The 27,363-nt window shown below is 39.0% G+C and overlaps 5 protein-coding genes and 1 non-coding gene across 7 annotated transcripts; 4 read left to right on the forward strand and 2 right to left on the reverse strand.

Annotated features, from left to right (window-relative positions):
- Window positions 1–3,965, reverse strand: ccdc122 (coiled-coil domain containing 122). Its single transcript, XM_077594838.1, has 7 exons — window positions 3,138–3,965; window positions 2,830–2,924; window positions 2,300–2,686; window positions 2,093–2,209; window positions 1,956–2,029; window positions 564–643; window positions 1–485 (listed from the first exon to the last, which is right to left on the reverse strand). The coding sequence occupies exons 1-7, from the start codon at window positions 3,169–3,171 to the stop codon at window positions 418–420; spliced, it is 855 nt and encodes a 284-aa protein (XP_077450964.1). The 5' UTR covers window positions 3,172–3,965; the 3' UTR covers window positions 1–417.
- mtrf1 (mitochondrial translational release factor 1) lies at window positions 3,282–10,741 on the forward strand. Its single transcript, XM_077594817.1, is given in 10 exon segments — window positions 3,282–3,784; window positions 4,599–4,696; window positions 4,766–4,847; window positions 5,358–5,445; window positions 5,447–5,463; window positions 5,536–5,708; window positions 5,782–5,899; window positions 7,794–7,930; window positions 9,693–9,791; window positions 9,872–10,741. Coding segments are annotated over 10 exon segments (1,368 nt in total). The 5' UTR covers window positions 3,282–3,375; the 3' UTR covers window positions 10,019–10,741.
- wbp4 (WW domain binding protein 4) lies at window positions 10,569–13,367 on the reverse strand. The gene is made up of 9 exons (XM_077594827.1): window positions 13,244–13,367; window positions 13,033–13,105; window positions 12,884–12,946; window positions 12,479–12,794; window positions 11,839–11,909; window positions 11,543–11,618; window positions 11,292–11,461; window positions 11,008–11,219; window positions 10,569–10,935 (listed from the first exon to the last, which is right to left on the reverse strand). Coding segments are annotated over exons 1-9 (1,182 nt in total). The 5' UTR covers window positions 13,246–13,367; the 3' UTR covers window positions 10,569–10,736.
- A 176-nt stretch (window positions 13,368–13,543) lies between these two features.
- On the forward strand, window positions 13,544–13,615 carry trnae-uuc (transfer RNA glutamic acid (anticodon UUC)). Its single transcript has one exon. It is a non-coding gene; the product is annotated as a tRNA-Glu (tRNA).
- A 341-nt stretch (window positions 13,616–13,956) lies between these two features.
- LOC144073573 (glycerol kinase) lies at window positions 13,957–21,773 on the forward strand. Of its 2 annotated transcripts, XM_077599516.1 has the most exons (21): window positions 13,957–14,187; window positions 14,373–14,446; window positions 15,203–15,309; window positions 15,547–15,624; window positions 15,700–15,779; window positions 16,786–16,923; window positions 17,004–17,113; window positions 17,205–17,271; window positions 17,405–17,422; window positions 18,404–18,439; window positions 18,520–18,587; window positions 18,868–18,910; window positions 18,984–19,064; window positions 19,126–19,204; window positions 19,270–19,366; window positions 19,435–19,519; window positions 19,595–19,715; window positions 20,733–20,876; window positions 20,935–21,021; window positions 21,097–21,183; window positions 21,263–21,773. In XM_077599516.1, exons 1-21 carry the CDS (start codon window positions 14,002–14,004, stop codon window positions 21,271–21,273), a joined length of 1,797 nt encoding a protein of 598 aa, XP_077455642.1. In that variant the 5' UTR covers window positions 13,957–14,001; the 3' UTR covers window positions 21,274–21,773. The 2 variants fall into 2 exon arrangements, with proteins under 2 accessions (XP_077455642.1, XP_077455651.1); XM_077599525.1 differs by lacking the exon at window positions 17,405–17,422.
- A 210-nt stretch (window positions 21,774–21,983) lies between these two features.
- nfkbiz (nuclear factor of kappa light polypeptide gene enhancer in B-cells inhibitor, zeta) lies at window positions 21,984–27,081 on the forward strand. Its single transcript, XM_077599539.1, has 9 exons — window positions 21,984–22,235; window positions 23,026–23,261; window positions 23,368–23,473; window positions 23,695–23,841; window positions 24,571–24,634; window positions 24,704–24,885; window positions 24,991–25,101; window positions 26,199–26,366; window positions 26,533–27,081. The coding sequence occupies exons 2-9, from the start codon at window positions 23,038–23,040 to the stop codon at window positions 26,569–26,571; spliced, it is 1,041 nt and encodes a 346-aa protein (XP_077455665.1). The 5' UTR covers window positions 21,984–22,235; window positions 23,026–23,037; the 3' UTR covers window positions 26,572–27,081.
- The last annotated feature ends 282 nt before the right edge of the window (window positions 27,082–27,363 follow it).

Below are 27,363 nucleotides of genomic sequence, written 5' to 3' on the forward strand. Positions count from 1 at the left end.
AACAATTTAATGTGCATAAATTGTAACAATGTTGACTGATTAAAGATAGTTATGAAATATGGTCCAACAGGCACAGTGTCGTCTTGTTAGTCTGCAGTGGGACTGTCAGCCCACCTTGCATCAGGCGAGCTACTGAGTCGGAAACCGGAACAGTGTGTACCACAACATATCGACAGTTGGAGCTTTTGTTCAGTTTGTGCTTGGGATGAACTGATGCACTGTTAACATCGGGTCGTAGGCAAAAACATAAAACAAACAAAAAATCTGTTCATGTCCTCTTCTCTGCATGCGTATTGTAAATATACTCAAGGGATATTCATGAAAATTATATGCTGCAATAACTGGAAAATGTAGGCATCTCAACAAGCCAGAAGCTATTTGAACAAGGTATATCATAGTCATGGCTGGATTATGGTTTTAAACAAGTGGATAATTTATTTGACAGTGCTGTCCTCTGCTGGTTTCTTGTAGAAACAACTCATGGGCTACAAAGGGATAAAATCTTAAAATAGGAGTGTGTGCAAGGCTACAATTAACTTTTTCTGAATTGAATTAGAACAAACCAGAGACAGTTGATGAGTTCAGCTGCTGTAGGAGTTGAGCTTTCTTTCTCTCCATAAGGTGGATGTCTCTGGACATTTGCCTGGATAAAACCATTGGACAGATGTTTCTTCGTCAGACCTTCAGTCAAACATAGTTTAACATAGTACCACAATATATAAACCTTATCAGATCACATGTAACTTCCAGGTGGCAAAAGACTAATCTCTCAATGAACCTCTGCTCGCCCTGTGACCGAGCCAGAGCAACTCAGAAAAAAATGATGAAATTAAGTGAATTTTTGGGAAAATAAATAAAAAAGCACTAAAGTTTTGGGTAGTATTCAGTCATCTATCTTTCTTGCTGCATCTTCGAGCCCACGCCCTGCTCACACCGAGGTCAGGCGAGTGAACCACTGCCCCATCAGGCGGCTAGTTTTGGGTACAATGAGGCCAAATATGAAGAGTTTACTTTTATGGCATATTGTTTAGGACACGTGTCAAAGTGACGGTCCGGGGGCCAAATCTGGCCCGCTGCATCATTTTGTGTGGCCCAGGAAAGTAAATCATGAGTGCCGACTTTCTGTTTTAGGATCAAATTAAAATGAAGAGTATAGATGTATATTAAATTTCCTGATTTTCCCCCTTTTAAATCAATAATTGTAATTTTTTAATTTTTTCTGTATTTTTAGTTCAAAAATAATTTTGTAAAATCTAAAAATATATTTTAAAAAAGCTAAAATAAACGTCCGGTCCACATGAAATCGAGTTGACGTTAATGCGGTCCACGAACCAACCCGAGTCTGACCCCCTGGTTTAGGAAGTCAGCTAGAAAAAGGCAGCAGCAACTCAAAGCACTGACAAGAATAAGCAGTGTTGAAATGAATGAAGGGATCAGGTCAGCTGTGGTCTGATACTGTTCACAAATATGAATGCTCTAATCCTAGGGTGTCCAAACTACGACCCATTGCTCAATTTTTATTATGCTACAGTTTATTCATTCATTTTCTGAACCACACAAAGGTCGTGTGGGGTGCTAGAGGAACTGCCAGCTATCTACGGGCACCTCAGTAACAGTAATAGACATCAAATCAATTTCAACAGGGAAGGAAGGCTGATATTGATCTGAGGTTTCACTCCCATTGATGGCGATAGATGTGAAATCCAATTGAACTTTCTAGTCAAAATGGATTGGATGTCTCACTGTCAATTAGCAGCCAATGAGTTTATACTTTAAATTAAATACATTTTAGAAATCATGATTTTTTTCCCTGATTCCGATCTTTTGTTAAACAAATAAAAGTGGAAGGATTAAGGTGGCCCTTGAATCCTTTGATTATATATTGAAATGGGAATATAAATTGATCATGGGAGACAAACGTTTGGACACCCCTGGTCTTTTCTATTGGTCTTTACCCATGGATGGCTTGGGCCCTGCTGATTTGAGAGTGAAGTTGTTTGCGGATGTCGTCAAAATGCTGCTTTTGGACCTGGATGCAAAAACATTTATACCACTGAAGCACATTCTGTAATGCTTATTTGGTGTGCTGCACCTCAATGTCTTTCTTTATCCGGGTGTGGCTCTCCAACTCTTTCCGTTTAATTTCCCTCATCTCTGCTATATTTTCCATCCTCACTCTAATTTCTCCTGTCAGAGCATCAATTTCTCTCTGTAGGCAAAATCCAGATAACAGAGTGGAACTAATGAACACCAGACACAAAAAATAATAATACCAATTGAAATGTGAAGTTTTTTTTACTGTTGCAGTCTGTACTTTGATGCCATGTGGATTATTTAAATCTTCCTTCAGGTCCTCCTTGGCTTTTCTCATTTTCTGGACAAGTTCCCTTTTCTCGCAAACATCAATCTCGCCCACGGCATGCAAAATTGCTTGCCTGTGGCTTTCCATCTTTCTCCGATAAATGTCAAACTGAGATCGTAACTTGCGGGCTTTCTCCTCCTCCTCAGTTATTTGGTCTAAGAGTTTTGTCTTTTCCACTATCAGAGAGGCACAGTGGTCACGTCCAGCCTCTATTTGCTGCTCATGGTGTAGCAGGTCATCCTCCATGATGATGAGATGTCCCACTTTACGTCTCAGCTTCTTCTCAGCTTCGTCGCTGTTCTTCTGCACATTTGACAAAGTCACCTGGCAAAAGGCTTCACATTTAAAGCACATGCAAATTTTCTTGCACAGCAAATTATTTCTCTTTTAACTAGTAACACGAATACAAATACTCAGATAAATATAAATATCATTAATGTATCATCATTAGTGAATTCAAGTTGAACCTGTAATGATTTCAGCACTTCTTGATCTTTTTGCAGAGTTTCAGCCTTAGGGACGACACGCTGGCTAATATTTTCTGGGGTTTGTATTTGTGTTTCTGAAGGTCAGATAACAAATAAAATCAACCTTTTTTTGGCATGAAAAACTTATGCGTGAGAATAAAAGACACAACAAGAAAATCTAATTTTGTTAAATGGCAATCACTACAGTAAGCTAATGCGGTTAGCGTTGAAAGAATAGGTTTTTAGATAAATTGTTTGAATTTAATTTGCAAAATAAATCCGTTTAAACCTGTTCAAAGCTCACGTACCTTCACATGAGTTAGAATTTGACATTTTTTTCATCTGGTAGGGCACTTTTTGCTGAATAAAGATGAAGTGTAAATTGGCAGCAGTTTGAGATATGTCGGCAATAAAACCTCAACTCCCAGAATGCTTTGCCACAGTGTCGGCAATTCGCAAAACACTTCCGGGTTTCTTCACGTGTTGCGTTTGCAATTGAAAAATGTCGGACCTTGTCAATACCTCGTTACTATTTTGAAACGATGCATGCCGTTTTCAGGTCCGCAAATACGTCAAATGTTTTTTCGCAGATTATTCCCCGGTGTCCGCCTCCTATTTTACAGGACTTTAAAAAGCCAAGAGTGGAGGTCATTAGCAGGATTCGCTGGTGGAAAACATGCCTCCTTTGTGGTGACACTGCGCCGTAGGACGTTCAGGTGTCTCTTTCACAGCGATGCGGGGGACTTGTACGAAAACGATGCCGTTCAAAAGTATCTTCGGCATCTCGTGGAAGATCACAAAACTATGGGCCAAAAATTGGACCGTTCCAACCTGAGCGAAGCTGAAAGAAAAGCGATGGTCAAGAAGCACGCTGACCTTCAGCCTTTGGCAAATGCCTTTCAGAATGTAGAACGGGCGAGGGAAGAACTTGATGAAGTGCAGATGATTTTGCGCTGTAAGTGCAAAACTAAATCTATTTTGGATTCCTTTTGTGTCCCGTTCAGTTTAATCTCTACACCAATAAAAACGTAAATTGTGTGCATACATTATACCAGGGGTGCCCATTACGCAAATCGCGATCTACCGGTAGATCTCCAAGGAACTATCGGTATATCGCCAAGGTACTATTAGTAGATCGCACGACAATAACATTTCCCATGATCCCTCCCCTCTTTCGATTTCCTTAGCTTGCCTCTTATGAATCTGGTATGTCTGCAGTAAGCTTTAGCAGAAATTGAGAGTGGATTTTTTTGCCGAGTAAATGCAGTTTATGGAGAAGCACCACCAATTTCATCATACGCAGTTTTCTGGGTGTGATGACAAGTAGGCTTTTTGTTGTTGATGATGACGACAGGGCCTATGTCCGATTATTATTATTATTATTTATTTTCACCCCCGTTCCCTGCCGCTTCCATGCACGTTGTCTAATGCGAGGTATATCAACATAAATAATTGCTGCGCTTTGTCAGTGGTCTGTAAAATTATACTTCATGCAAGGTCAACTCCTTGAAAAGTAGATCTTGGAGGAAAAAAGTTAGAACACCCCCAAATTATTCAATACGTGGGGAGCACTCTTGAGACCAAACCAAACCCAAACAGCTATACAAACCTTTTGTGACCTTTGACATCAGAACTCTAGAATTGAACCACCTCTTCTGTTTCATTTTACAAACAAATACTGCAAGTTTAATATCAGTCCCTTTATTTGTTCTTGACTTATTGTGGGAAAAAACATACGTAGATTAATTATCATAATCTTATGATTCTAGCCCCGGCTGGTTCCAAAGATGAAGCAGAGCAGTTTGCCCAACTGCTAAAAGAAGAGGAAGCTCTAATCTTTGACAGGATTTCAAGCTTAAAAAAAGAGGTGAGCATGCAAGTCTTGAGAAGTCTTGCAAAATATTCAGTGGTCGAGCATCCCTCTTTTTCCATCTAGTTAATCAAAGCTCTCATGCCAAAGGATCCTCTGGACTCCAGTCACGTTTTACTGGAAGTTGTTTCAGGACGAACGACGGGAGGTTTGTGAGTTTTTGTTAAGCACGTATTAACTATATTAAACACTTTCAGGCTATTTGTAAAATATATTTGGGAAAATACTTGAATGCCCTTTGTATGACCTTTACAAGGAACTGAATTGGCCCTGCTGTCAGTGTTTGATGGCAAATTTCCATCTTTTCAATGTGTTAATACCTTTTGAAAACCTTACAATTTTTTAAGTAGGAGCCGAATGGCAAAGTACACAACGTGCCGAGTCATGCCATTCTGCAAGTGTCTTATCTTGGTTTAAAATGTGAATCGCTTTTAACGGAAAACATGAATTGCTTGGTGATTGATTGGATGCTTGTTGTTCATTTGGCTATTCAGCTCTAGTGTTGAAATGTGGATTGTAATGTTAAGAGATGAACTCAAGTTCCAATGTGAAATTCGTGAAACATTTAAACATTTAAAAATGTCTCTCGTAACATGGTTATCGCAATTTTATGATTTATAGTAATGACAGCTTTAGTTCAATTCTGTATTTTTTGTAGGTGATATATGCCAGCAATTCACCAGAGAAATGTTTGACATGTACCAGGGTTTTGCCGCTTACAAGAACTGGGATTTCGAGATGTTGAACTAGTCCCGCAGAATATGGTATGTACATTGTGGTATTATTAAAGCTGTGATACATTTGAACCTTGAACTTTTTGCTCATGTCTTTCTCAGGTGGTTTGCATCACGCAGCTGTGCGGATAGCGGGCGAAGATGTGCACAGACATTTGAAGCATGAGGGGGGCACACACCGGGTTCAGAGGATTCCCAAGGTGGGCCTTTCCTCCCGGATGCAGCGGATTCACACTGGAACTATGACTGTGATTGTCCTGCCTCAGCCTGTTGAGGTAACACGTCAGTCAACACTCCTTAATATTAATAACATAACGACATTGATGTGGATTGGTTTCTTTGCTGTAGGTGGATGTCACCATCAACCCTAAAGAGTTGCGTGTTGACACATTCCGATCTCGAGGTGCTGGGGGTCAAAGTGTGAACACGACCGACAGTGCAGTGCGCATTGTTCACCTTCCTTCAGGTATAACAGTTGACTCATCATCAACTACTAATACATAATCAAATGACCTGAGAACTATTCTGTTCTAAATGTCAAATATTCTTACTTGTCTTTTCAGTTTAAAATAACTAAATAAAAATAATAGTACTAATAAATTTATAATTTTTAATGAAAAAACAAAAGGGATGAAAATAGTACATATTCTGTTCATTAATTGGTACAGACGCTCCCCTACTTACGAACATACGACTTACGAACAACGGTACATACGAACATGTCTGCAAATTGCGTTTATGTCGAAAAATGTTCGTAAGTTCGATTTTGTATTGCGCGCCTTTTTCCGAGTAGTGCTTCTTTCCGCCGCTAATACCGACGCCTGGGGCTGTGAGCGCTCAGCTCACCCAGCATCCACCTTCCTCTGCCCAGTTCGTTGCAGTGCGTAAGTTGCGTAAGTGCGTGACGTATCTCCAGTGCGCAAAGAACCTTTTTCATTTTTATCATGAAATATCTCGTGCAGCCATTATTCAATATGGTTGGTGAAAAGCGAAAGGCTTCTAGTGAGGGAGGTGCAAGGAAGAGGCAAGCCATTTCATTTGAAACGAGTGGCAATAATAACGAAGCTTGATGCGCGTGAGAGTGGTGAGCGTTGCACGGGCATACAACTTGAATCGTTCGACCGTCAGTATCATTTATAAACAGAAAGATCGAGCAGAAGGACCCAAATATTGAACGTTGCACAAAGTTTGCAAATCAATTGAATGATGCCATACAGTGCTACCGCATCATTTATGATGGAAAATGTTGCAAAACTGTGCAATCGTCGTTAGATCGCTTCTTTCGGGCAGTGTCTAATACATAAATCTCTCTCTCTCTATATATATACAGTACTGTACATATTCTCTCCATTTTATTAAATGTTTTTTAGTACAAACCAATGCGTGTTACTTATACAAGCCTTAAACATACAAATGCACTTATATAAACCTTCAATATACTTATATAGGCCTTAAAAGTAAATTATAATACAAAATATAGCACTGAATCAACTTACAAACAAATTCAACTTATGAACAATCGCTCGGAACCTAACTCGTTCGTAAGTAGGTGAGTGTCTGTATTTATTTATTTTTTGTTGTCATGTATTGTTAATTTACATTTTATTTAAATATTTATAGTAATAATAAATGTACAATTTTTAATACGAAAACAAAAGGGATGAAAATAGTACATGTTCTGTTCACTAATTGGTATTTATTTAGTTTTTGTTGTCATTTATTGTTAATTTACATTTTATTTAAAACAAATAACCAAAACAGTAAATAGTCGAACGTATTCTTAAATTGTTTAACTGAACATTTTCACAAAAACAGTATATATTCTCTTTTCATTTTTTTTTTATAAACTCAAGGGTCACGGGGGGTGCTGGAGTCTATCCCAGTTAGCTACAGCCTCCAGGCGGGGGGACATCCTGTAATCGGTGGCCAGCCAATCACAGGGCAGGACACTCACTCATACCTAGGGGCAATTTAGAGCGTTCAACCAGCCATATTTTTAGATGTGGGAGGAAACCGGAGTACCCAGAGAAAACCCACGTAAGCTCAGGGTGAACATGCAAACTCCATACAATGAGGACCCACCTGGGATCGAACCCTTTACCCCAGAACTGTGAGACCAACACACTAACCACTTGGCTGCCGGGCCGCCTATAAACTTATGTTTTAAATTAAAATAGGAAAAATATACATTATAGGTTTCTTTGTGGAATACAAATCATTTAAAAAAAAATGTATTTTAGATGAAAACATAAAGTCGATTCACATAATTGACTTTTCTACACAAAATGACGCAGCAAATCCGATCAGGGTTGTGAGTTTGACACTTGTGCTCTAGAGACTTATTTTCTGCTATTTTACAGGTATTACAGCTGAATGTCAACAGACTCGCTCTCAACTGCAGAACAGAGAAACTGCTATGCAAATGCTAAAAGCCCGACTGTACCAGAGCATGATGGGTAAAGTGACTGAGCAGAAGACTTTAGCGCGTAAGCAACAGGTAATTTTTATTGTTTTCGTATTTATTAAAAAAAATAATCGTGTATCTAACGTGTGAAAAGTTCAGAAATTTCCATTAAGATGAAGAACATTGAAAATTTATGGTACTATTGCTATAAGAAAATCGACATTTATTTGGAAGTAGGACCTAATTAACTTTTAATATTTAACAATCACTTATATCGTTGAAGAACAAAACGTGAATATTGAGCTAAATAGAACTTCTAGTGGAAAGTTTCAATTGTGACAGTTTACACTATTTACTAACCCTATTTAAGACCAACCGTATGTATACATGTGCATCTGTGTATGTATCTATATGTATATTTATATATATATATATATATATATATATATATATATATATATATATATATATATATACAGTGGTACCTCGAGATACGAGCTTAATCCGTTCCGGGACTGAGCTCGTATGACAAGTTACTCGTAACTCGAGGTAAAGTTTCCCATTGAAATGAATGGGAAACAATTTAATTCGTTCCAACTCTCTGAAAAAAACACCAGAAACAGGATATTGGATTGAAAAAAAATGTTTTATTTCTTATAATTCGCCATATATTGACAAAGTAATAAATAACGAGTGGTTTAATAGAAATAAAGTGTTTAATCTAACTAAAATTGGCCGGATTTCGCCGAGGGGAGAGGGGCTTCGTTTTTTTTTTCCCTCCACACAACGCACTCGTAAACAGAACAAACACTCCACCCTCACGTTCGCTATCGATGGGCTGTTTGCTGTCGTACTATTCCCTTCAAAATATTCCGAAAATGATGCACACAAATGTCCTCACAATCGGAGAACGCACGACCACTTGCCAACGAGCAGCAAGCAGTCTTATCAGCGATCGCCCCGCTGCTCATCTTCTTCTTCTTCTTCTTCTTCTTCTTTTTCACCTCAGGCGCCTGAGGATTACCCTCAGCAGCGCTAGGGCTGCCACTGGAACACGGATAAGTTCATCCAGGGAGTTGCCCAAGCCGCGATGGTAGCGTTCGGTCATTAAGGCCGGACAGCGGAGCCATAAGTGTTCAGACGACTCTGTTTCCTCGTCGCACAGGCGGCAGCGATCCGAGTCGGATTTCTCATGGGAGCTACAGGGGCGCTGGCTAGCGGCTCCTTTTAGCTTGTAGCATCTGTGTTCGCGTCCCATCGAACGGCGCCTATGATAGAGTTGCTACCGGGGATACTTTTGCGAGCACGAGTATACTTCATTACCCAGAAAGCCCTCTTTTCACCGCGCATGCGCGTTGTGCGTTTCCTGGTCTGAATAGCTCATCCGGTGCTCGTAAATATTGTTATACACGAAAGATATGCCAAAAAAAATGCCATGGCAACCTGGCTTGGTCGCATCACGAAACTTTGACCGCATCACGGGCGAATTATTCGATCGAAATTTCCCCCGTAAGACGAGCATTCCGTATGACGAACGGTCGTATGACGAGGTACCACTGTATATATGTATATATATATATATATATATATATATATATATATATATATATATATATATATATATATATATTTCAGCAACTCGCTTATTTATTAATTACATTATTTATTACCTATTTATTTATGTCTAAAATGTCTTCCTGTGTCTGTATTCTCACCCTCTTGCTACAGTGACAGTGACATTTCCTGAATACGGGATGAATAAAGTTATCTAATCTAATCTATTTCAAAGGTGGAATTCAATTCTTAATTCACATGCAGCTAATGTGTCCATTCACGGAAAATTATGTCACATCAGGTGGGAACACGCTCACAGTCAGACAGGATTCGCACCTACAATTTCAGCCAGGATCGTATCACAGACCACCGGATTGGCTACATTGGCAGAGATATCAAGGTTTGATTTTGAAACAGCACTTTGCATGTGACTCCATGTCTGGCATTTGTCACATGTATGAATATTCCAATCCACATCAGGAGTTCATGCGAGGAGGGGAGGCGCTCGATGATCTCATCACTGCCATACTTGAGCAAACAGAAAGGCAGGCTCTTCTGGACTTGGTGGAGAACAGCAAAAGCACTCTGCCCTCATCACAAACAGGGGATATTACATTTGACTTGTAACTTTTATATTCACATCTATGTATTGTTTGAATGCAACTGAGGGAATGCTTTGACAATGACAAAGCAACCCATGTTATTGCTCCCTTTTTTGTTGTTGGAAAAATTGTCAGTTCCAACTCTGCAAGGTTAAAAACACCACAGTAATCTTATCAGGCCCAAATTGTTGTTAATTCCCATTTGTCTCCAATTATCGAATGCATTGAAATTGCTCATCCAATTCTTTTCACTGATAAAAACCCACACGAAATTCTTCATTGCCTCTAAAAAAATCTATTGGTGGTAATTATATTTGCAATCAACAACGTACTGAAAAATACCACCAAATCATCAGTTTACCACCCAAAACCAAGAGGAAGAAACACAAAATGGAATTAAAATACATAGGGAGTGCCCCGAAATTGCCTCCAAATTCTACAATTCACAGGATTTTATCGCCCGTCAATGAAGCCTTCCCACGCTACTTTGCAATTTACTGTACATAAATCATTCTTTTCTAATTTCCTAACGCAAAATACAAAAATGAAACAATATTGGTAAATATTTGAAAGAGTTTGTGCAAAAAGTGTTTTTATTTATTTCATTTTTTTCCACACTAATATGAAAGTTGTCATTTGTATACCATTCTGTACAATCACTTGATCATTAACCTCAATGGGAAGAGAAAAAAATAAAGTTTAGATATCAACTGTAATTCCTCCAGAAACATAAAGAAAAATGGCTAGTCATCATTGTCTCTCTGCCTAAAGCTCCGAGATTTGCCATTTTGCGTCTTGCTTTTCTTGAATGACGTGGATCCGCCTTGCACTCCGAGTGAAGTGATGATGCGCTCCTTGAACTTGGGTTTTGGTTCCGGCGGTAGCTCGTTTAGTGTAACTTCTTCCACCGGTACTATGGGCAACTCTAAGTCCACTTCGGCGCTGGAGACAGAGACAAAATGAGTTACTGAAAATAATCCTATTGAACAGATGCTAAAGAACGGCCACACATACTATGGATCCTTTTCCTCCACGATCTGTTCCCAGGCTCCATATGGGTTCTGCAATTTTGGCCTCTTAGCTTTTGGAACCACTTTTGTTTTTTCCTTTTCACCTTCATTTTTCATATCTAAGACCTCTTGTTTTTTCTCCTTGACATCCTCCTGAGACATATTTTTTTGATCATCCTCAGGCGTTCCTGAATGATTCTCCTCTGCTTCCCTTTTCTGAAATAGCCCCAAAAAGAAGTTTGACTAAAGAATGATGTAAAATTATGTATCCAAATCAACTGTTCTTACCCTTGAGGTATTTTCTGGGTCAGTGGGCGGGTGCTCAGCAACTTCTGCATTCAATTTGACCTCCTTACAGCTCTTGTCTGACTCCTCCAGCGCTTTCTCACTGCCAGATGCTAAATTGGATTCAGGGGTTTCCTTGGTAGGTAGGTCAATTGGCTTTTCCCATCTGGACTCTGAGAGGTGAGAAATTGGAATTAAAAGATTGCTAGAACAGCAAAATGGGTTAAGTTAAAGTATATATTATAAAAACAAACCTCCGGTTTCTGAATGGTACCAATAAGTATATCCTTCAGGGCTAACGGCTTCCAACCAATAACTTACTGAAGAGCCCTGGAAAAAGAGAAAAACATTACTAAATCAAAGGCAGCATCACTTCTTTGGTTGCCACTGATTGTAAAAGACACCCAATCAATCCATTTTTAATGTGCCATTAAGACAGTATTGCTGGATGTTGGCGTACATGGTTGTTTTGAATTTAAATGTGCCTTTAGCATCCACCACAAGTTACAACACTTACAAATATTCGCATTGAAGCAAAAATATGAAAAACCTTTTCCTGTAGTTTTGTCTGAATAAAGTCTGAGAGACCAAGAAATCCTAGAGGTTTTTCCCACTGGGACCCTGCAAGAAAAAAATACAAGCAAGTTGGTGAATCTCAAAGATAGTTTAATGGGACAACCAACAATTCTATAATATGGCCATATATAATTCAATATTACCATGTATTTATATGACTAGAATAACTTAGTAATAGTGACCCCGTGGAAGAAAATTGATCAAATTAATCAAGTATAAAATCTAAAAGTTTGTAAAAATCCAACAATGGAGAAAATAATGTCCAAACTAATTTTAACATCGTTTACAAGCAATGCCAAAGTGTCGTAACCTAAACTCATGCAAATGCACACTCACTAATATTGGGATCAATACTGTGTCTTGGAAGGGTGGGATACTCACAACTGATTGGCTAAAATAGTATTGGATTTGATCAAATGTCCGCCCCCATGTCTGGTGGCCATATTTATGTTTTTCCTCCAGTTTTACACCCCCGAAAAATGAAATCAGGTGTTTTTTCAATTTAGTAACCTAAGCTAAGATTCTTCCCAATGGGAGGCATGCATCAAAAGTGTTTTCTGTCCCTTTAAGTTCCAGTGATAGGACACAAAAACAAAACATCTGATTATTCTCACCTCCAGTTACTGTATTGTAATAGTACATGTGTCCGTCATTTGTCCATGATTCAACCCAGGTCTGTGTTTGCTCCGCCGATGGCTTTTTTGTCTTTTGTGTTTTCTTTTGAAAATTTTTATGGGGTGGCGGCTCGCAGAGTATAATCGGTGGAGGTTTAGGTTTTGGCAATGCTGGGCTTGGGACAGGTTGAGCCGATTCAATTTCTAGCCTCTTCAGGTCTTCCTCGTATGCCTTGAGCGCAGCTTCCTCCATTGCTGCAAACTGTTTTGACATGCGGTTCTCCTGTTTTGCTTTTTGGACACTCTTCTTTTTGATCTGCAGGGAGATACGAATGGCAGCTCGTGAGAGTGAGAACCAAAATGTCAAAAATCAAAACGTAAGAAGATTTAAAAAGGAAAAAGTACCTCTGAAATTTTGGCTGCAACATTGTCTTTGTGATTTTTGCCTCGTTCATGAAAATCAATGCTCTATAATGCAAAATATTCACAAAGAACTATGAGTATCACATGAACGCTGTCCTAGGCTATTCACAAATAAAATATGACAGACTTACGGGTTTATTGTCCGCAATCCAACACTTGCAGTATTGGCAGAATTTTCTCGGTTGTGACTTCCAGTAGTCAGCCCTGTAAAGAATAGGAACATTCTTAGTGTATGTTGTAGCTTTACTTAAAGCTAACCACACTAATGTAAGCTATTCTAACAAAACGCAGCGGAAGGTGATTTTAGCCACAAATGTCGAAAATTTGAGCGTGGATACTTACATTTAAATTATTAGGGTATGGATGCAAGGCATCAATTTATGAAGAGCGACAAGGAAACAGTCGGGTTAAGCAGTTTTCAGAAGAAGAAAAAAACAATGGCCATTAATGATGACGTCACGACACTATAACATACGCTCATTAAAATGTTAAAGGGCTGTAGGTAATATGTACAAACCTTAACTAAATAAAAACATCTATAAATTATAGTAACTGGAATATGAGATACATAAATTAATAGACAACGAGTTCACCTGTGTATATTGCAATAAATACAAATTATTCTGTCGGACATATACAGCTTCCCATATGGTCTAGCGGTTAGGATTCCTGGTTTTCACCCAGGCGGCCCGGGTTCGACTCCCGGTATGGGAACTTCTCATTTTTGGTCTCCTTTGAATAATATATTTTTCTCTCATTGTAACATCACCAAATACTAGCCCCACTGTTATCTCTTTTATTTTCAGGGCTTCATTTTCAGAAAATTGAAGGACTCCAAATCTTTGATTTTGCACTCTAGCCAGACTTTTATCTCTTTTACTTTTAGACCTTCATTTTCAAAAAAATGAAGTACTCCAAATCTTAGATTTTGCACTAAATTTGAAGACAAAATGTTTAGAAAATGTTTAGATATTATACATTATAATTGAAACTTGTACGTCTGTTTGAATTATATAAAGAAAAGCCACTCGCCCTGTTAGGATTGTGACGCCATCATAGCGCGCCTATGAGAACGTGCGTCCGCATTAGGTGGGCGACTGATGATTACGCTCGCCGCTTCTTCCACAGGTAATTGCAGATCAGCCGGTTTCGTGTCCAAGCGCTTGCGGGGCTGCGTGGCTGCGAGGCTCCCCATGATCAGCGCCATGGCAGGCTCATCACACCGCGTCATGCTCGGACCCCTGGTTGCCGCAATCGACCAGGGCACCAGCTCCACACGGTTCCTGGTAAGACGAAGGGGACACCAGTGGGTCACCCACGGCTCGCTACTTCGGACGTCTTGAAAATATCGTCCTTTTAATTATACGTACATGTTTATTCACACTGCACACAGCAGCTCCAAAGGAAAATGTCATCAGCATGATTGTTTCACTTCACATTGACTCTGATGTGTGTTTTTATTTTTTGGTAGGTGTTCAATTCAAAAACAGCAGAACTCCTCAGCCACCATCAGGTGGAAATCAAACAGAGTTTCCCCAAAGAAGGGTGAGTGCGTTTTTGAATCATTTAGGACAGGGGTGGCGACTACGGAAGCTTATTGCATTCGAATAACTTAAAAATAAAAAATAAAAGCCCTGGCCGTTTTTCAAATTAATAAATTTTTGGGGGTTATTTTTTAATTAATTATTTTTGAAGCCTCCGTTTTTCAAATTAATTAATTTCTGGAGTGTTTTTTTGAGTTAAGTTTGTTCTCTGTTTTTCAAATTAATCAGTTTTTAGGGTTATTTTTTAATTAATTATATTTTGAAATCTCCGTTTTTCCAAAAGAATTAATTTTAAGTTTTTTAAAAATATTTTTTTCTTCGTTTTTCAAATTAATTAATATTTGGGTTTGATTTTTGAAATTTTTTTTTTCTTCGTTTTTCAAATTAATCAATTTTTGGGTTTGTTTTTAAATTATTTTTTCTTTGTTTTTCAAATTAATTAATTTTGGGGTTAATTTTTTGAAACTGAGACTCAAGGAGTCAGGAGTAGCATAAAAAAATTCAATCTGCTGCTAAATTATTTTTTAAATATAGTAATTTATTATTTGTTTTGAATGGGCCCTGATGAATTTCAGTGTGCTTTAAGAGAGAATAAAAATAAGAGAAACATGAAAAGAAGGAAAGAGCCACAGTAAATACAACATTTGATAAGAAGCAAAGAACCGCATTCATTTTGGCTGGGAGCCGCATGCGGTTCGAGAGCCACGTGTTCACCACCCCTGATCAAAGCAAAAGATCTGAACTTTCTGTCCCTCAGATGGGTGGAGGAGGACCCAAAAGAAATCTTGCAGTCTGTGTACGAGTGTATGGAACGCACGTGTGAAAAACTCACTCAACTCAACATTGATATCTCTAATATTAAAGGTATGCTTGGTTGCCCCTTTTGCTTTTACATTTAGAGGATGCATTAAACTATTGCTTGCCATTCACAACAGGAGAGGTCCAATTCATTTATAATGGGAGGACTGGCAGTGAATGCTCGTGTTTCAATGCTATTGGCGGCGCTAAATGTCCAATACATTTTTGTCATGGATTGGACATGTAGTCCTGTTAATCATTAACGGGTAATGAGTTAAACCTTTTTTGTTTGTTTTTTTCAAGCTATTGGAGTGACCAACCAGAGAGAAACCACACTCGTTTGGGACAAGGAAACTGGGGCGCCCTTGTACAATGCAATAGGTAATAATGACTTCATTACTGTCTATTTGACACACCCTTAGCAAAGCAAGAAAACTTATCTGGCCATGTTTTCAGTATGGCTTGACCTACGGACGCAGTCAACAGTAGAAAGCCTGATCAACAAGACACCAGGAAGGAATAAAAATCATTTGAAGGTGAAAACTTAAAAGCAAATTTTCTTGTAATACAACTGTCTGATTTGGGAAATTCTTCATCTTCATCTTCAGCTCTTCGGATATGTAAATACCAATGTTTGAATCAAATTCCCCAAAATATATCATTGCTACTATTGGCCAATTAATATCCATAAACTATATTTCTTTCATTCTGATAAACTCAGAAATCCAACTTGACTAGAACTAGACTAGAACCCATTTTACCAGCATTTTATATTTTAGTTAACATTTAACATCTAATATCTAACATTGCAAGATTTCATTTACTCATTCATTCATTCTCCGAACCTCTGATCCTCACAATGGTTGCGGGGGGTGCTGGAGCCTATCCCAGCTAACTATGGGCTTGAATGGGCCAGTCAATCCCAGGGCACAAGGAGACAGACAACCACTCACACTCGTACCTAGGGCCAATTTAGAGTGTTTAACCAGCCTACCATGCATTTCTTTGGGATGTGGGAGGAAACCAGACTACCTGGAAAAAATCCATGCAAACCTAGGGAGAACATGCAAAATCCACACATTGAGGACCGACCTTTGATCCAACCCTCAGTCCCAGAACTGTCCATTTTAATATTATATTACATATTAAAAAAAGATACTCTTGCAACTCAACAGTGCTAACATTTCCTAAATCAATGATACAGAACACCCACTAGATGTGTGTGTGTGTAGCAGCAAAATAGGGCTGAGATTAATTATCACATACCACCAACATATGGTGCAGACAAAACAAAAAAACAGTTAGTGCAATTTGGAAACAAATCTGTGGTGGAGAACAGACACAAAAAAAAGATAATTTATTTGCTAATAATTGTTTTGCTACCCTTAAAAAAGTGGCCTTACTTTATCATATAAAATGGCCAATGTTGTAAATTGGATTTTTTTCCCCCAAATCTCCCAGCACTTAAATGAATGACCCAATATTGATTATAAAAGAAGTTGAGTTGCCCATTGTTCACGTAGCATTTTTTCTTCAATCTAGCACAAAACAGGACTTCCAATCAGCACTTACTTCAGTGCAGTAAAACTTCGCTGGATGATGGACAACGTGGACGAAGTTCACAAGGCCGTCCTCTCTCACCGAGCCATGTTCGGCACCGTGGACTCCTGGCTCATTTGGGTGAGATGTTTGCTGCTGCTCGGCTCTATTTTCCAAGCGGAAAAAGTAGTAGTTCAAGACTGGGTGAAAATATCTCGCAGTGTTTAACCGGGGGGAAGTCTGGAGGGGTCCACTGCACAGATGTGACTAATGCCAGTCGAACGATGTTGTTCAACATTCACACTATGGACTGGGACCCAGAGCTCTGCAAGTATGACACTTACTGGACACCTGCGTGCCTACTTTTTTAATTTTTTTAAAATTATTATTTCATTATTATTTGATTTTTTTTCTTTAATCAGATATTTTGGTATTCCCATGGAGATTCTGCCCCGAGTGAGAAGTTCTTCAGAAATTTACGGCCTCATGGTGAGCCATCTTAACAAGTTTTCCCGTCCGTCTTCTTCTAAAATAACCAAAGTTTTTGTGTGTGTGGACATCGAGAAATTATTTGAGGCATTATTTTGTGTGCCATTGTCTCCTCTCTCTCTCTCACGGTTAGAAAATATGTTCTAGCAGGGTAAGTCATTGTATCTTGCCATTTTTTTTCGAAAAACCCACCCTGCTTTTTCTCTGTGGTTGGCTAAGTACTTATTTACAAGCCCACTTCCAATTTATGTCACAGGCTAGTTCTTCACAAATTTGCCAACTGCCATCTCAAATCATGTCATTTAAATTCAAGGCAAGCAAACCTATGATGGCGCCTCCAGTTGGCGTGTCGTCATTTGGAAATGGGCTGGCTTTACTTTTCATGTGATTTGGCTGTTGAGCGTCACTCCACATTTTCTGTTGAAAGTGCCGCATTAAAGTACAGAAATTTCTTCACTCCTACACACTTGAGCCGCGAACTCGCAAAAAGGAGTGAAGACATTGATTATTCATATTTTTCTTCCTCATGCTATATTTTTGTTCATTTGGGGGACCATGGGTGAATATTTTCCAAGAGTTGAGGCTTTTTTTAAATTTGAAACGAGAATTTGGAGAAAACGTGACCCATATTGCCTTCACGGTTTTATTATATTAACTAGAAGGTGCCTAGCGATTTCCCAATTTCTTCAGGAAATTTTCTTTGAACGTCCTTTTCAAATGTGTTGTTCAATTTCCCACATAAAAAAAAATAACTGCAAACAGACAATGAAAATAGGGCATTTGCAGATACTTAGTCTTTTTGTTCCCAATGTTAGCATTTCATAAGCACATGATGAACAAAGCCAGAAGAAAGCCAAAATAATTTTCATGGTGACTGAGTCACTCTTTGAACTCAACAAAGGCGCCTTGTAGTGAGATTAACTCATTTAGTTTTGCAGTTATTTTACTTCATCTGGTCAAATAATGTTTACGAAAATAGAATTTGGGCAAGATGGTGTTATGTGCAATACTGTAGTTTTAAAAAGTATTAGGAATTCAGCAATAGACCATTACATGAGTGTTTAAATCCAAGTTTTGAATGTGACAGTAAATTCATTTTGGCACACTAAATTAATTTGTAATCATTTGGCAGAAATCAGGAGCACTTTCCGGTATTCCAATTTCAGGGGTGAGTATAGTTATTAATATTACAGGATTACGGCAAATGTTGCTCCAAATCTGATGCTCATGCATTTCCTCAAAATCCAGTGTCTTGGGGATCAGTCGGCAGCGTTAGTTGGACAAATGTGCTTCCAGGACGGACAAGCTAAAAACACGTGAGTCGGGGGGTATTTTTGGTATTATTAACCCTAGAATGGTAAACCTCTATTTCAGGGGTTACCTTTCACGCTTCTGAAATAGAGGGTTACCATGGCTACCGGGGGAAAAATGGGTACCCTTCATTGCACCGTCTTAGGACCCATTTTTCCCCCGGTAACAATGGTAACCCTCTATTACAGAAGCATGAAAGGTAACCCCTGAAACAGAGGGTTACCATTCTAGGGTTAAGGGGCAATACTAACAATAATAATCTGAAAACCATTTTCCCTATTGCAGTTATGGGACAGGCTGCTTTTTGCTGCGCAACACTGGACCAAAGGTTCCGCCGCTGACCTGCAAACGTGTGTATGTTAGGTATCACCAAAGGTTCATTGCCATTGTCTCTTTTGCAGCCGGTAATGTCTGAGCATGGGCTCCTCACCACTGTGGCCTACAAACTGGGGCGAGACAAACCCGCTTGCTACGCGCTAGAGGTGCGGTACCATGAATATCATTTTATGTTTGCCTACTAAAGCAATAATAAGTTCCTTCCAGGGTTCTGTGGCCATTGCTGGAGCTGTGGTTCGTTGGTTACAGGACAACCTCGGCATTATTGGATCTTCCGAAGAGCTTGGTTAGTCTTCTCCTGAATGATTGGGCCCTTGATTATTAAACTCACACGTTCTTTTTTCTAAACAGAAAAGTTGGCTGCATCAGTCGGGACGTCCTACGGCTGTTATTTTGTTCCCGCCTTTTCGGGCCTTTACGCACCATACTGGGAGCCCAGTGCGAGAGGGTACGACCAAGTTTGCAACACATGACAACAGGAAGACCCCGTTTGATTGACCTTCCTTTCTGTGACAGGGTCATTTGCGGCTTGACGCAGTTCACCAACAAGAGTCACCTGGCATTCGCTGCTCTGGAGGCAGTCTGCTTCCAGGCAAGAGAGGTGCGAGCTCACTCGACGTTCAAACTAAGCTCTCGCTGTTTTTTGAGGTTCACTCGATTGCGTGAATTTTTAAAGATCCTGGACGCCATGAATCAAGACAGCGGCATCCCGCTCACTCAGCTGCAAGTAGATGGAGGAATGACATCAAACAGGTTGCTGATGCAACTACAAGCAGACATACTGTGCATCCCTGTTGGTAAGCTTATTGTCACTGTCTGACAAAAATCGTGTATTTCCAATTTAGGTGTTATTCTAGGATCAGTGAAAAAACACGTGAAAGCAAATACACAAAATCAATTATTGGAGAAAATGTGAAAATTTGAGTCAGGCGTACTTAAAATCTTAGTTGGCACAGCTTTTTTTTTTTTTTTTTTTACATTGCTGCAATCAGTGGATTGCAGTCAGGTGCTTCTTGTTTTCTGCAGAAATCTGATTGGTTAAAGTGTCTTTGCTGGATCGGTTGCAACAAAAACCTGCGCCCACGGCGGCCCTCGAGGACCGGTTTGCCTATCCCTGAGTCAAACAATTAAAATGTTTTTTTTAAATAGTAGTTCTATAATTACCGTATTTTTCAGACTAAATCGCACCAGCTAAAGAATGCACAATCACAAGGTAAAAAAAAGTCAGTCTGCAGTATGTTTCATTTTTGGCTGTGCAATTTTTTAAATTTTATTAAAAACCAAGAACAAACACTGTTAATGTAACAATAATAAAATGGAGAACAACTGGTTAAATGTGCATCAGTTACTATAACACTTTTTCAGATACCTACAGTAATCCCTCGAATATTGCGGTTAATGTAGACCAGACATGGCTGCAATAATCGGAAAATCGCGAAGTAGGGTCACACCTATTATAACTACCTTTTTTTTTACATGTGATTTTCTTCAGTGCAGAGTCCTAGTAGCAAGATTGGCTTCCGCTAATGAGTGTCAGCGTGGATTTTCACATTTTTTTATCTTAATTTTTACAAAATAATTAATAACAGAAAAAAATCGCGAAAAAGTGAATTTGCGATAAGTGAAGTCGCGATAATCAAAGGAAGACTGTATAGCCTAAAAACAACAACATACTAGGCTACCGTGGTCAGAGACGGAAAGAAAAACACAAGTCCAGACCGACTGAAGAAAAGTGTAATTTATAGTCCAGAAATTACAGTATGTTGCATATTTTCCAAAGGTGGAGAATAATCCCGTTTCCTTATTTTCCTCAGTGAAACCATCCATGCCAGAGACCACCGCTCTGGGAGCGGCGATGGCCGCTGGTGCAGCTGAGGGGGTGAGCGTGTGGAGTCTGAACCCAGATGACCTCAGTGAAGTGACGTCGGAGAAGTTTGAGCCCCAGATCAACCCTGAAGGTAGATTTGAATTGATCCACTGTTTTTTGCGAGTCGTGCGATATTTTTCTCATCGCAGAGAGCGAGTTCCGGTATGCGCGCTGGAAGAAAGCCGTTCAAAAGTCTATGAACTGGGAGACAACAGAACTGCCGTCTAATGGAAATGGTAGTGTTCTTTTATCAGATTAAAAAAAAATGAAGCCCGTTTCTATGAAATAAAGGGTTGTTATCCTTCGATCAGGTGAAAGCAGTATCTTCAGTAGTGCCCCACTGGGATTCTACATCATGGGTAGCATGCTGATGCTGATTGGAGCCAATTACATTGCAGGTTGGTTTCCGCTTTCCTGATCACAAGAGCACCAAAATCTTTTAATTACTCATTGAAACTTTCATTCTGTCACATTAAGGTCACAAATAGTGTATTGGTGGCCAGCAACGACAGAGATCTACTGTTGATTTAAAAAAATTCTTCCTACCCAAAAGTCACCCTGGAAGGAGTTGTTTGAATTGGCATTTAATGGGACCTTTTGCCCCCCCCATTCCCTCCACCCACCCACCACCATTGAACATGAACTACAGCAAGACTATGTACCGCTTTTTTGTAATTTGTTTTTTCTCGCAATTTACTTACTGCCAGTTTGTTGTGATCTTTCAGAGTTTTTGTACAGTACATATGTATTATGCTTGTTTGTCCCCAAATCTCCCAAATCCCAGCTAACCTTAAGTACTTTATAGTGCACTTTAAATTGTCTTTTATTTTTGTGGGTGATATCTCTAATATTTCTATCAGGAAAAAAACACAATCTAAAAATATATTTTTATGTGTAATCTCCTCATACACATTTTCTTTAAAGGTTACCATCAAGGCACTTGTAGACGATGAATTATGTTGTCAAATAAAAACACTTGCAAAATGAATGTAGGTCAATATATTGTTTTGGTGTGCGTTTACCAAGAGGGAAGCAACGTGTAAAAGGAAAAACAAACAATATTCTTTCTTTTTTTTCTCATCTGTTAAACCATGAAAAAAAAAAAAGTGTAAATAAATATTTCAAGGTGTGTTTGTTTTTATGTTTTCATTCAGACCAAGTCTTGACATCATTTGGCCATTTCTCATTGATTAAAATGAATTAAATACCTTTCTTCATTTGGCTTATTTTTTTTGTAAATAAGGGTGAAATGAAAATTAACATTTAAAAAAACTGTAAACTCACAAATGCTGCCTGAAATGATTAAAAGAGCCCAATCCTGTCTCACTTAAAACTTACCTATGACACTTTTTTTTACCAGGAAGTGTTTTCTTGGTGTGGCTCACCTTTAGAATTATTTCCTCATTTCTTTGCAACTGGGTGTTGGCAAAAGGGAGAGTGACTGTAAAAGGTAAGCAGCGAAGTAAATCTTTGTTGTGAAAATATTTATTTAGTATAGCTTTTTGTAATCTTTTTTTTTTTGTGAATACCAGGTTAATTACTGCTATAGAGCTGCTAATGAGTCACCACCTCAGTCGGGTATTTTATCACAACTGATAATACAAATCTGAATTGTTTCCACCGGATTTAGGAATGTGACTGAAATTTAATGAATATATTGTATGGACTGGGTGCACACTTTGTCTTATTTTAATAGGTAGTGTTTGCATAAAATACACTTTTGTAGTCAGTGTGGTTTTAGCATGAACTGCTGAGTGCTTGTTTGTTGGCAAACTTATTTTGTGTGCTCAGCTAAATGTTTTTTAATCAAATAGCAACATTTGGTCACACCAAGCTTAATGTTTTGTTCATAAACTGGTGTGAATGTTGCTGTCCTTTTGCATGCATGAATGCCAACTAAATGCTAAATCCAATAGTAAATTTAAATGCAAATGAATGCTGAGTCAGAATATAAATGTCAAGTTTAACATTAAACTCAAAGGTCTCTTCAAGTTTGTAATTTTAATGTAAGAAATGTGAGTTCTAAATACCTAACATTTCTAAATGTGAAACGAAATTGAATGTGTCTAATCTGTCAAATAACAAACAAAATACATCTAATTTGCAGGCATGGACTGTTGTCTTTAAAGAAGCTTATAGTGGAAATAACTTTTTAAAACCAAAACATATTTGAAGAAAATAACTTCAGTGGTAATTTAGGTTTCAATTGTGACTTAAGAAGCATGTGTCGTTTCTGGTAGAACAATCCCCCCATGGCATGTCAGAGGTTTCCCACCCTGAGAAGGAAATGTTCCCTGGATGGAAACCCACTCAAGCCATCTAACCTGTGTCAATTTGCGTACCTGCCTTATCCTGAGCCACACCCAGCTCTACAGTGTATGCCCACGCTATTTCAGTGGCAAATAGAGCAGGAGAGACGTCGATACGAAGGCATCGCCCCCGAGTTGTTGAGTTTGCAGGATGCGGACGGCGACACGTATGAGTCACAGACTTGTCACCATCACTGAGCTAGAGTGTTAAAATGTTCTGCCTGTTGATCTTCCATGGCCTTATTGGTTGAGAATGTCTCTTCAAATTTGCAGATGTCTTCACATTGCAGTGGCTCAAGGCAGAAGGGCTTTGGCGTACATTCTTGCATCAAAGATGGCAGACTCTGGAGCTTTAGAGGTCAAGGAGCGCAATGGACAGGTACAGAAGGACTTTTCTCATGTATAACAAAAACGCATGCTAGGCTGATTGGATACTGAAAATTGTCCCGAGGTATGATTGTGAGTGGGAAAGGTTTGCAGGTGTGCCCTGTGAAAGGTAAGCAACCAAAGTTATCAGTTGCCAATGGTTATCAGGGTTAGGATTCAGTACCTCCACTACGGTTATGGAAATTGAATGAGTCTTGTGCGTATTGTGCATAGACGGCATTTCAGATTGCTGCGGCGGCCAATCAGCACCTAATTCTCGGCGACTTGCTCATGCACGGAGCAAATGTCAACACCAGAGACTTGTGGGGCCGTTCGCCTCTACACGTGTGCACTGAGAAAGGATTCTACCTTTGTCTACAGGTGGGATGTCAACCATCTCAGTTATTTTAGGGAACTCTATCAACTCACTACTCAAGCTACAAAGATAGTTTGTATTTTGTTTTTTTCAAGTTTTTGCAAATTTCTTTTTCCGTTGATACTTATCCGTATCCCGATGTTCACAAAGTAATCAGGCGGATGAAAAATAACAGACGAGCCGCAATTGATATTCAGCTCAAGCAGCGCGACAAGAAATCTAGAGAGACAATATAAGTATACTCATTGTTGCATAGTCTTTATCCTCTGCAAAAAACGACATTCCTGCATGACTGTAAGGTTGTCATGCCCTGTGATCATCCGGATGCAAACATTTGTTGGCGACCCAACTAATTATTTAGGATCATAATATATCAAAAGTCATTGCGGCATGTTTTAAATGCATTATTTGTAACGGAGTACTGAGAAAGGATCATTTTCAATGAGAATGCAAAGATGTAAAGGCACTTCTGTGAAAAAGAATAACATATTCTAACCTGACAATCAAATTCATACTTAAAAAATATCATACCCCTACTACTCAAGATAACTGCAATATATCAAAAGCCTTTATTTTCATCATACACAGCTGCATATAACGAAATTGGTGGTGCTACTCCACAAAGTGTGTTTTCCCAGTAAAAAAAACATAAATAAGTAATATAAATATATATTTCTGGAGGAAGAAGAGTGAAAGCAATTTGTCACACAGGCTTACATACTTTGTATCCACAGAGTATCCAGAAGACTTTTTCAGCCTGTTTACACATGATTGATACAGAAGTGTTCAATTATGACAGTAAGTGTTTTGATTTTCCTCAATGGCTGGAAAAACACAAGTGTGCAAATAATACTGTTTCTTTTGGAGGTCTTACGCCGCTGCATGTGGCAGTTTTGTCTCACAATGCTGTTGTAAATGAGTGGAGAAGATCAGCTCACACTTTTGCCACAGACTGCTACCAGTATCAACAAAAGTACCACCAAATGATGCACATTTATCTTCATTGTGTGGAGGTCTTGCTGAACATGGGTGCATCCTGTGCTACAAAGGTAATGGATAATTTGAGCGCAAACTTATCTTTAATAGGGCAAGAGAATGTAAAGAATTTATTTACTTTAACAACGGCATCATCTGGGTTGTTTGCTTTGCTCCAGGATTTAAAAAGCGGCCGTACATGTTTGCACATGGCTGCCGAAGGGGCCAATTGTCAACTGCTGCGTGTCTTCCTCAAGCAACCTTCTTCGTTGAACGTCGTGAATGACAAGGTTGCATGAATCCTATCTCCTGTTTACATTTAGTCACGAGTAGAGTATGGGTTAGAAAATCCGGTATCAATTTGAGACCACTTTGAGGTCACTGGCCTGAAATAACGTTTGGTGGCTGAGTTTTTACGGGCTAAAGTTCTGTCAAGGTTCCACTCATTCTTCTTATGTCGTGGAATTTACCTTTGAATTCCTCCGCCATTTATGAACTGATTGTCTTGAAACTCGCTTACTTTGTTTTTGGGTAGGGCACTATTTAATTGTTAATGCTCCCCTGTTCAGAGCAGAATGATATTTAGTAGGTATATTCTGGGTGTTTACGCATCAATCCTTGCAGAATTATTGTTGCCTGTAGGGTACTTGTGAGCCAGTAGAAGGAGCTGTGTATAAATATGTATAGTATAGTATATTTTTTTTTGAGGAGCCGCTGTCCGGTCCATGATGAACATTCAACAAGGTCGAACACAAGTAAGCACACCAAGACAGATGAGTGAGATTTTGACGCTTCTGCAGAAGGGGAGCACGGAGAGAAAACAGACAGAGTTACTCTGCGTAAGACTCCGGTCAATCTTCGACTGTTTCCACTCTCCAATCTCCGACTCCCCTTTGTGCATCAACAGTTTTATTAGGTCAAGATTGCGTGACATACAAAGTCTCTATGACAAAGCTGCAGGGCTGTGATACGGATGAAGGCTGTGACACGGATTGAAGGCTGTGACACGGATTGAAGGCTATGACACGTATTGAAACATTCTTTTTGTTTACGCAAGATTATTTCACAGCCGCATATAAATATGTATAGTATAGTATATATTTTTTGAGGAGCCGCATATAAATATGTATAGTACGTATAGTATATATTTATTGAGCATGTCACAATTTTGAGATTGAGGGTTCCAGCCTTCCTTTTCTCCAGGTACACCGGTTTCCTCCCACGCCCCAAAAACATGCATGGTAGGCTAGTAGAACATTTCAAATAGCCCCGAAGTATTAGTCCCAGCACCTAAACCTAAACTAAACCATACCCAGCCATTTTTTTTCTTGCTGCTTTTCACATCCAATTTTGTCCCTTTCCGCATTTTATATTGTGGATGTTTCAGACATGTGGCGGCAACACGGCCTTGCACATCGTCAGTTCCTTACAAAACAATCCCGCTCAAGTGAAGGCGGTGAAGATGTTGATAAGAGGGGGTGCCGACCCCTCAGCCCGAAACTTGGAGAATGAGTTGCCCTGCCAGCTGGTGCCTGAAGGACCCATTGGGAAGAAGGTAAGGCCTGAGTGACATCGATTTACATCATGACAAAAACGATGAAACATCATTTTTGTTCAAGTTACAACTGTTTTTTTTTTTTTTTCCATGGATATCAACAGCTTGAACTGAAAAACAGGTCAACATCTTAATTTTGTTCTTTTTTTCCCCTCTCCAAATTCAGGTGCGTCAGATCCTGAGAGGAGAACATGTTGATGCTTAAGAATGCTTCGGAACAAAACACTGTCAGTCAGACGGTCTATCTTGTTAATATTTGCCCTCACAAGGCAGATAGTTGTTGTTTCAGTGAAACACATCTTAATGTAATACTCAATGAGAAAACATGTAATAGTAAGGGTTTTTCCTTCTACTTTTCCATGGGAAGGGATTTTCTGTTGTTTCTTCATATTAAACTAAAGTACACGTCACATTTTGAGTAGAGCTCACGTTTGCTAGTTTTCCTGTTATTAAAAATGAACTATATAACGCTATATTGGTACAGACGCTCCCCTACTTACGAACGCAATTGGTTCCGAGCGATTGTTCATAAGTTGAATTTGTTTGTAAGTTGATTCAGTGCTATATTTTGTATTATAATTTATGTTTAAGGCTGATATAAGTATATTGAAGGTTTATATAAGTGCATTTGTATGTTTAAGGCTTGTATAAGTAACACGCATTGGTTTGTACTGAAAAAAAAACATTTAATAAAATGGAGAGAATATGTACAGTACTGTAGAGAGAGAGAGAGAGATTTATGTATTAGAAACTGAAACTTTCAGAAGTCACTGTGGTCCAGTGGCAAAGACAATGGGTCAGAACTTCAGGTGGACTCGAGTTCAATTCGACTCTTTGCAATTCTGAAATTGTTTATTGAGGTAATGAAAAGGATAGATATAACTTCCAATCACATCATTTCAGAAGTCACTGTGGTCCAGTGGCAAAGACAATGGGTCAGAACTTCAGGTGGACTCAAGTTCAAATCAGGAATGAGTTCAATTCCACTCTTTGCAAT

This window comes from Stigmatopora argus, chromosome 1 (genome assembly GCF_051989625.1).
Source record: "Stigmatopora argus isolate UIUO_Sarg chromosome 1, RoL_Sarg_1.0, whole genome shotgun sequence".
Taxonomy (NCBI): Eukaryota; Metazoa; Chordata; class Actinopteri; order Syngnathiformes; family Syngnathidae; genus Stigmatopora; species Stigmatopora argus.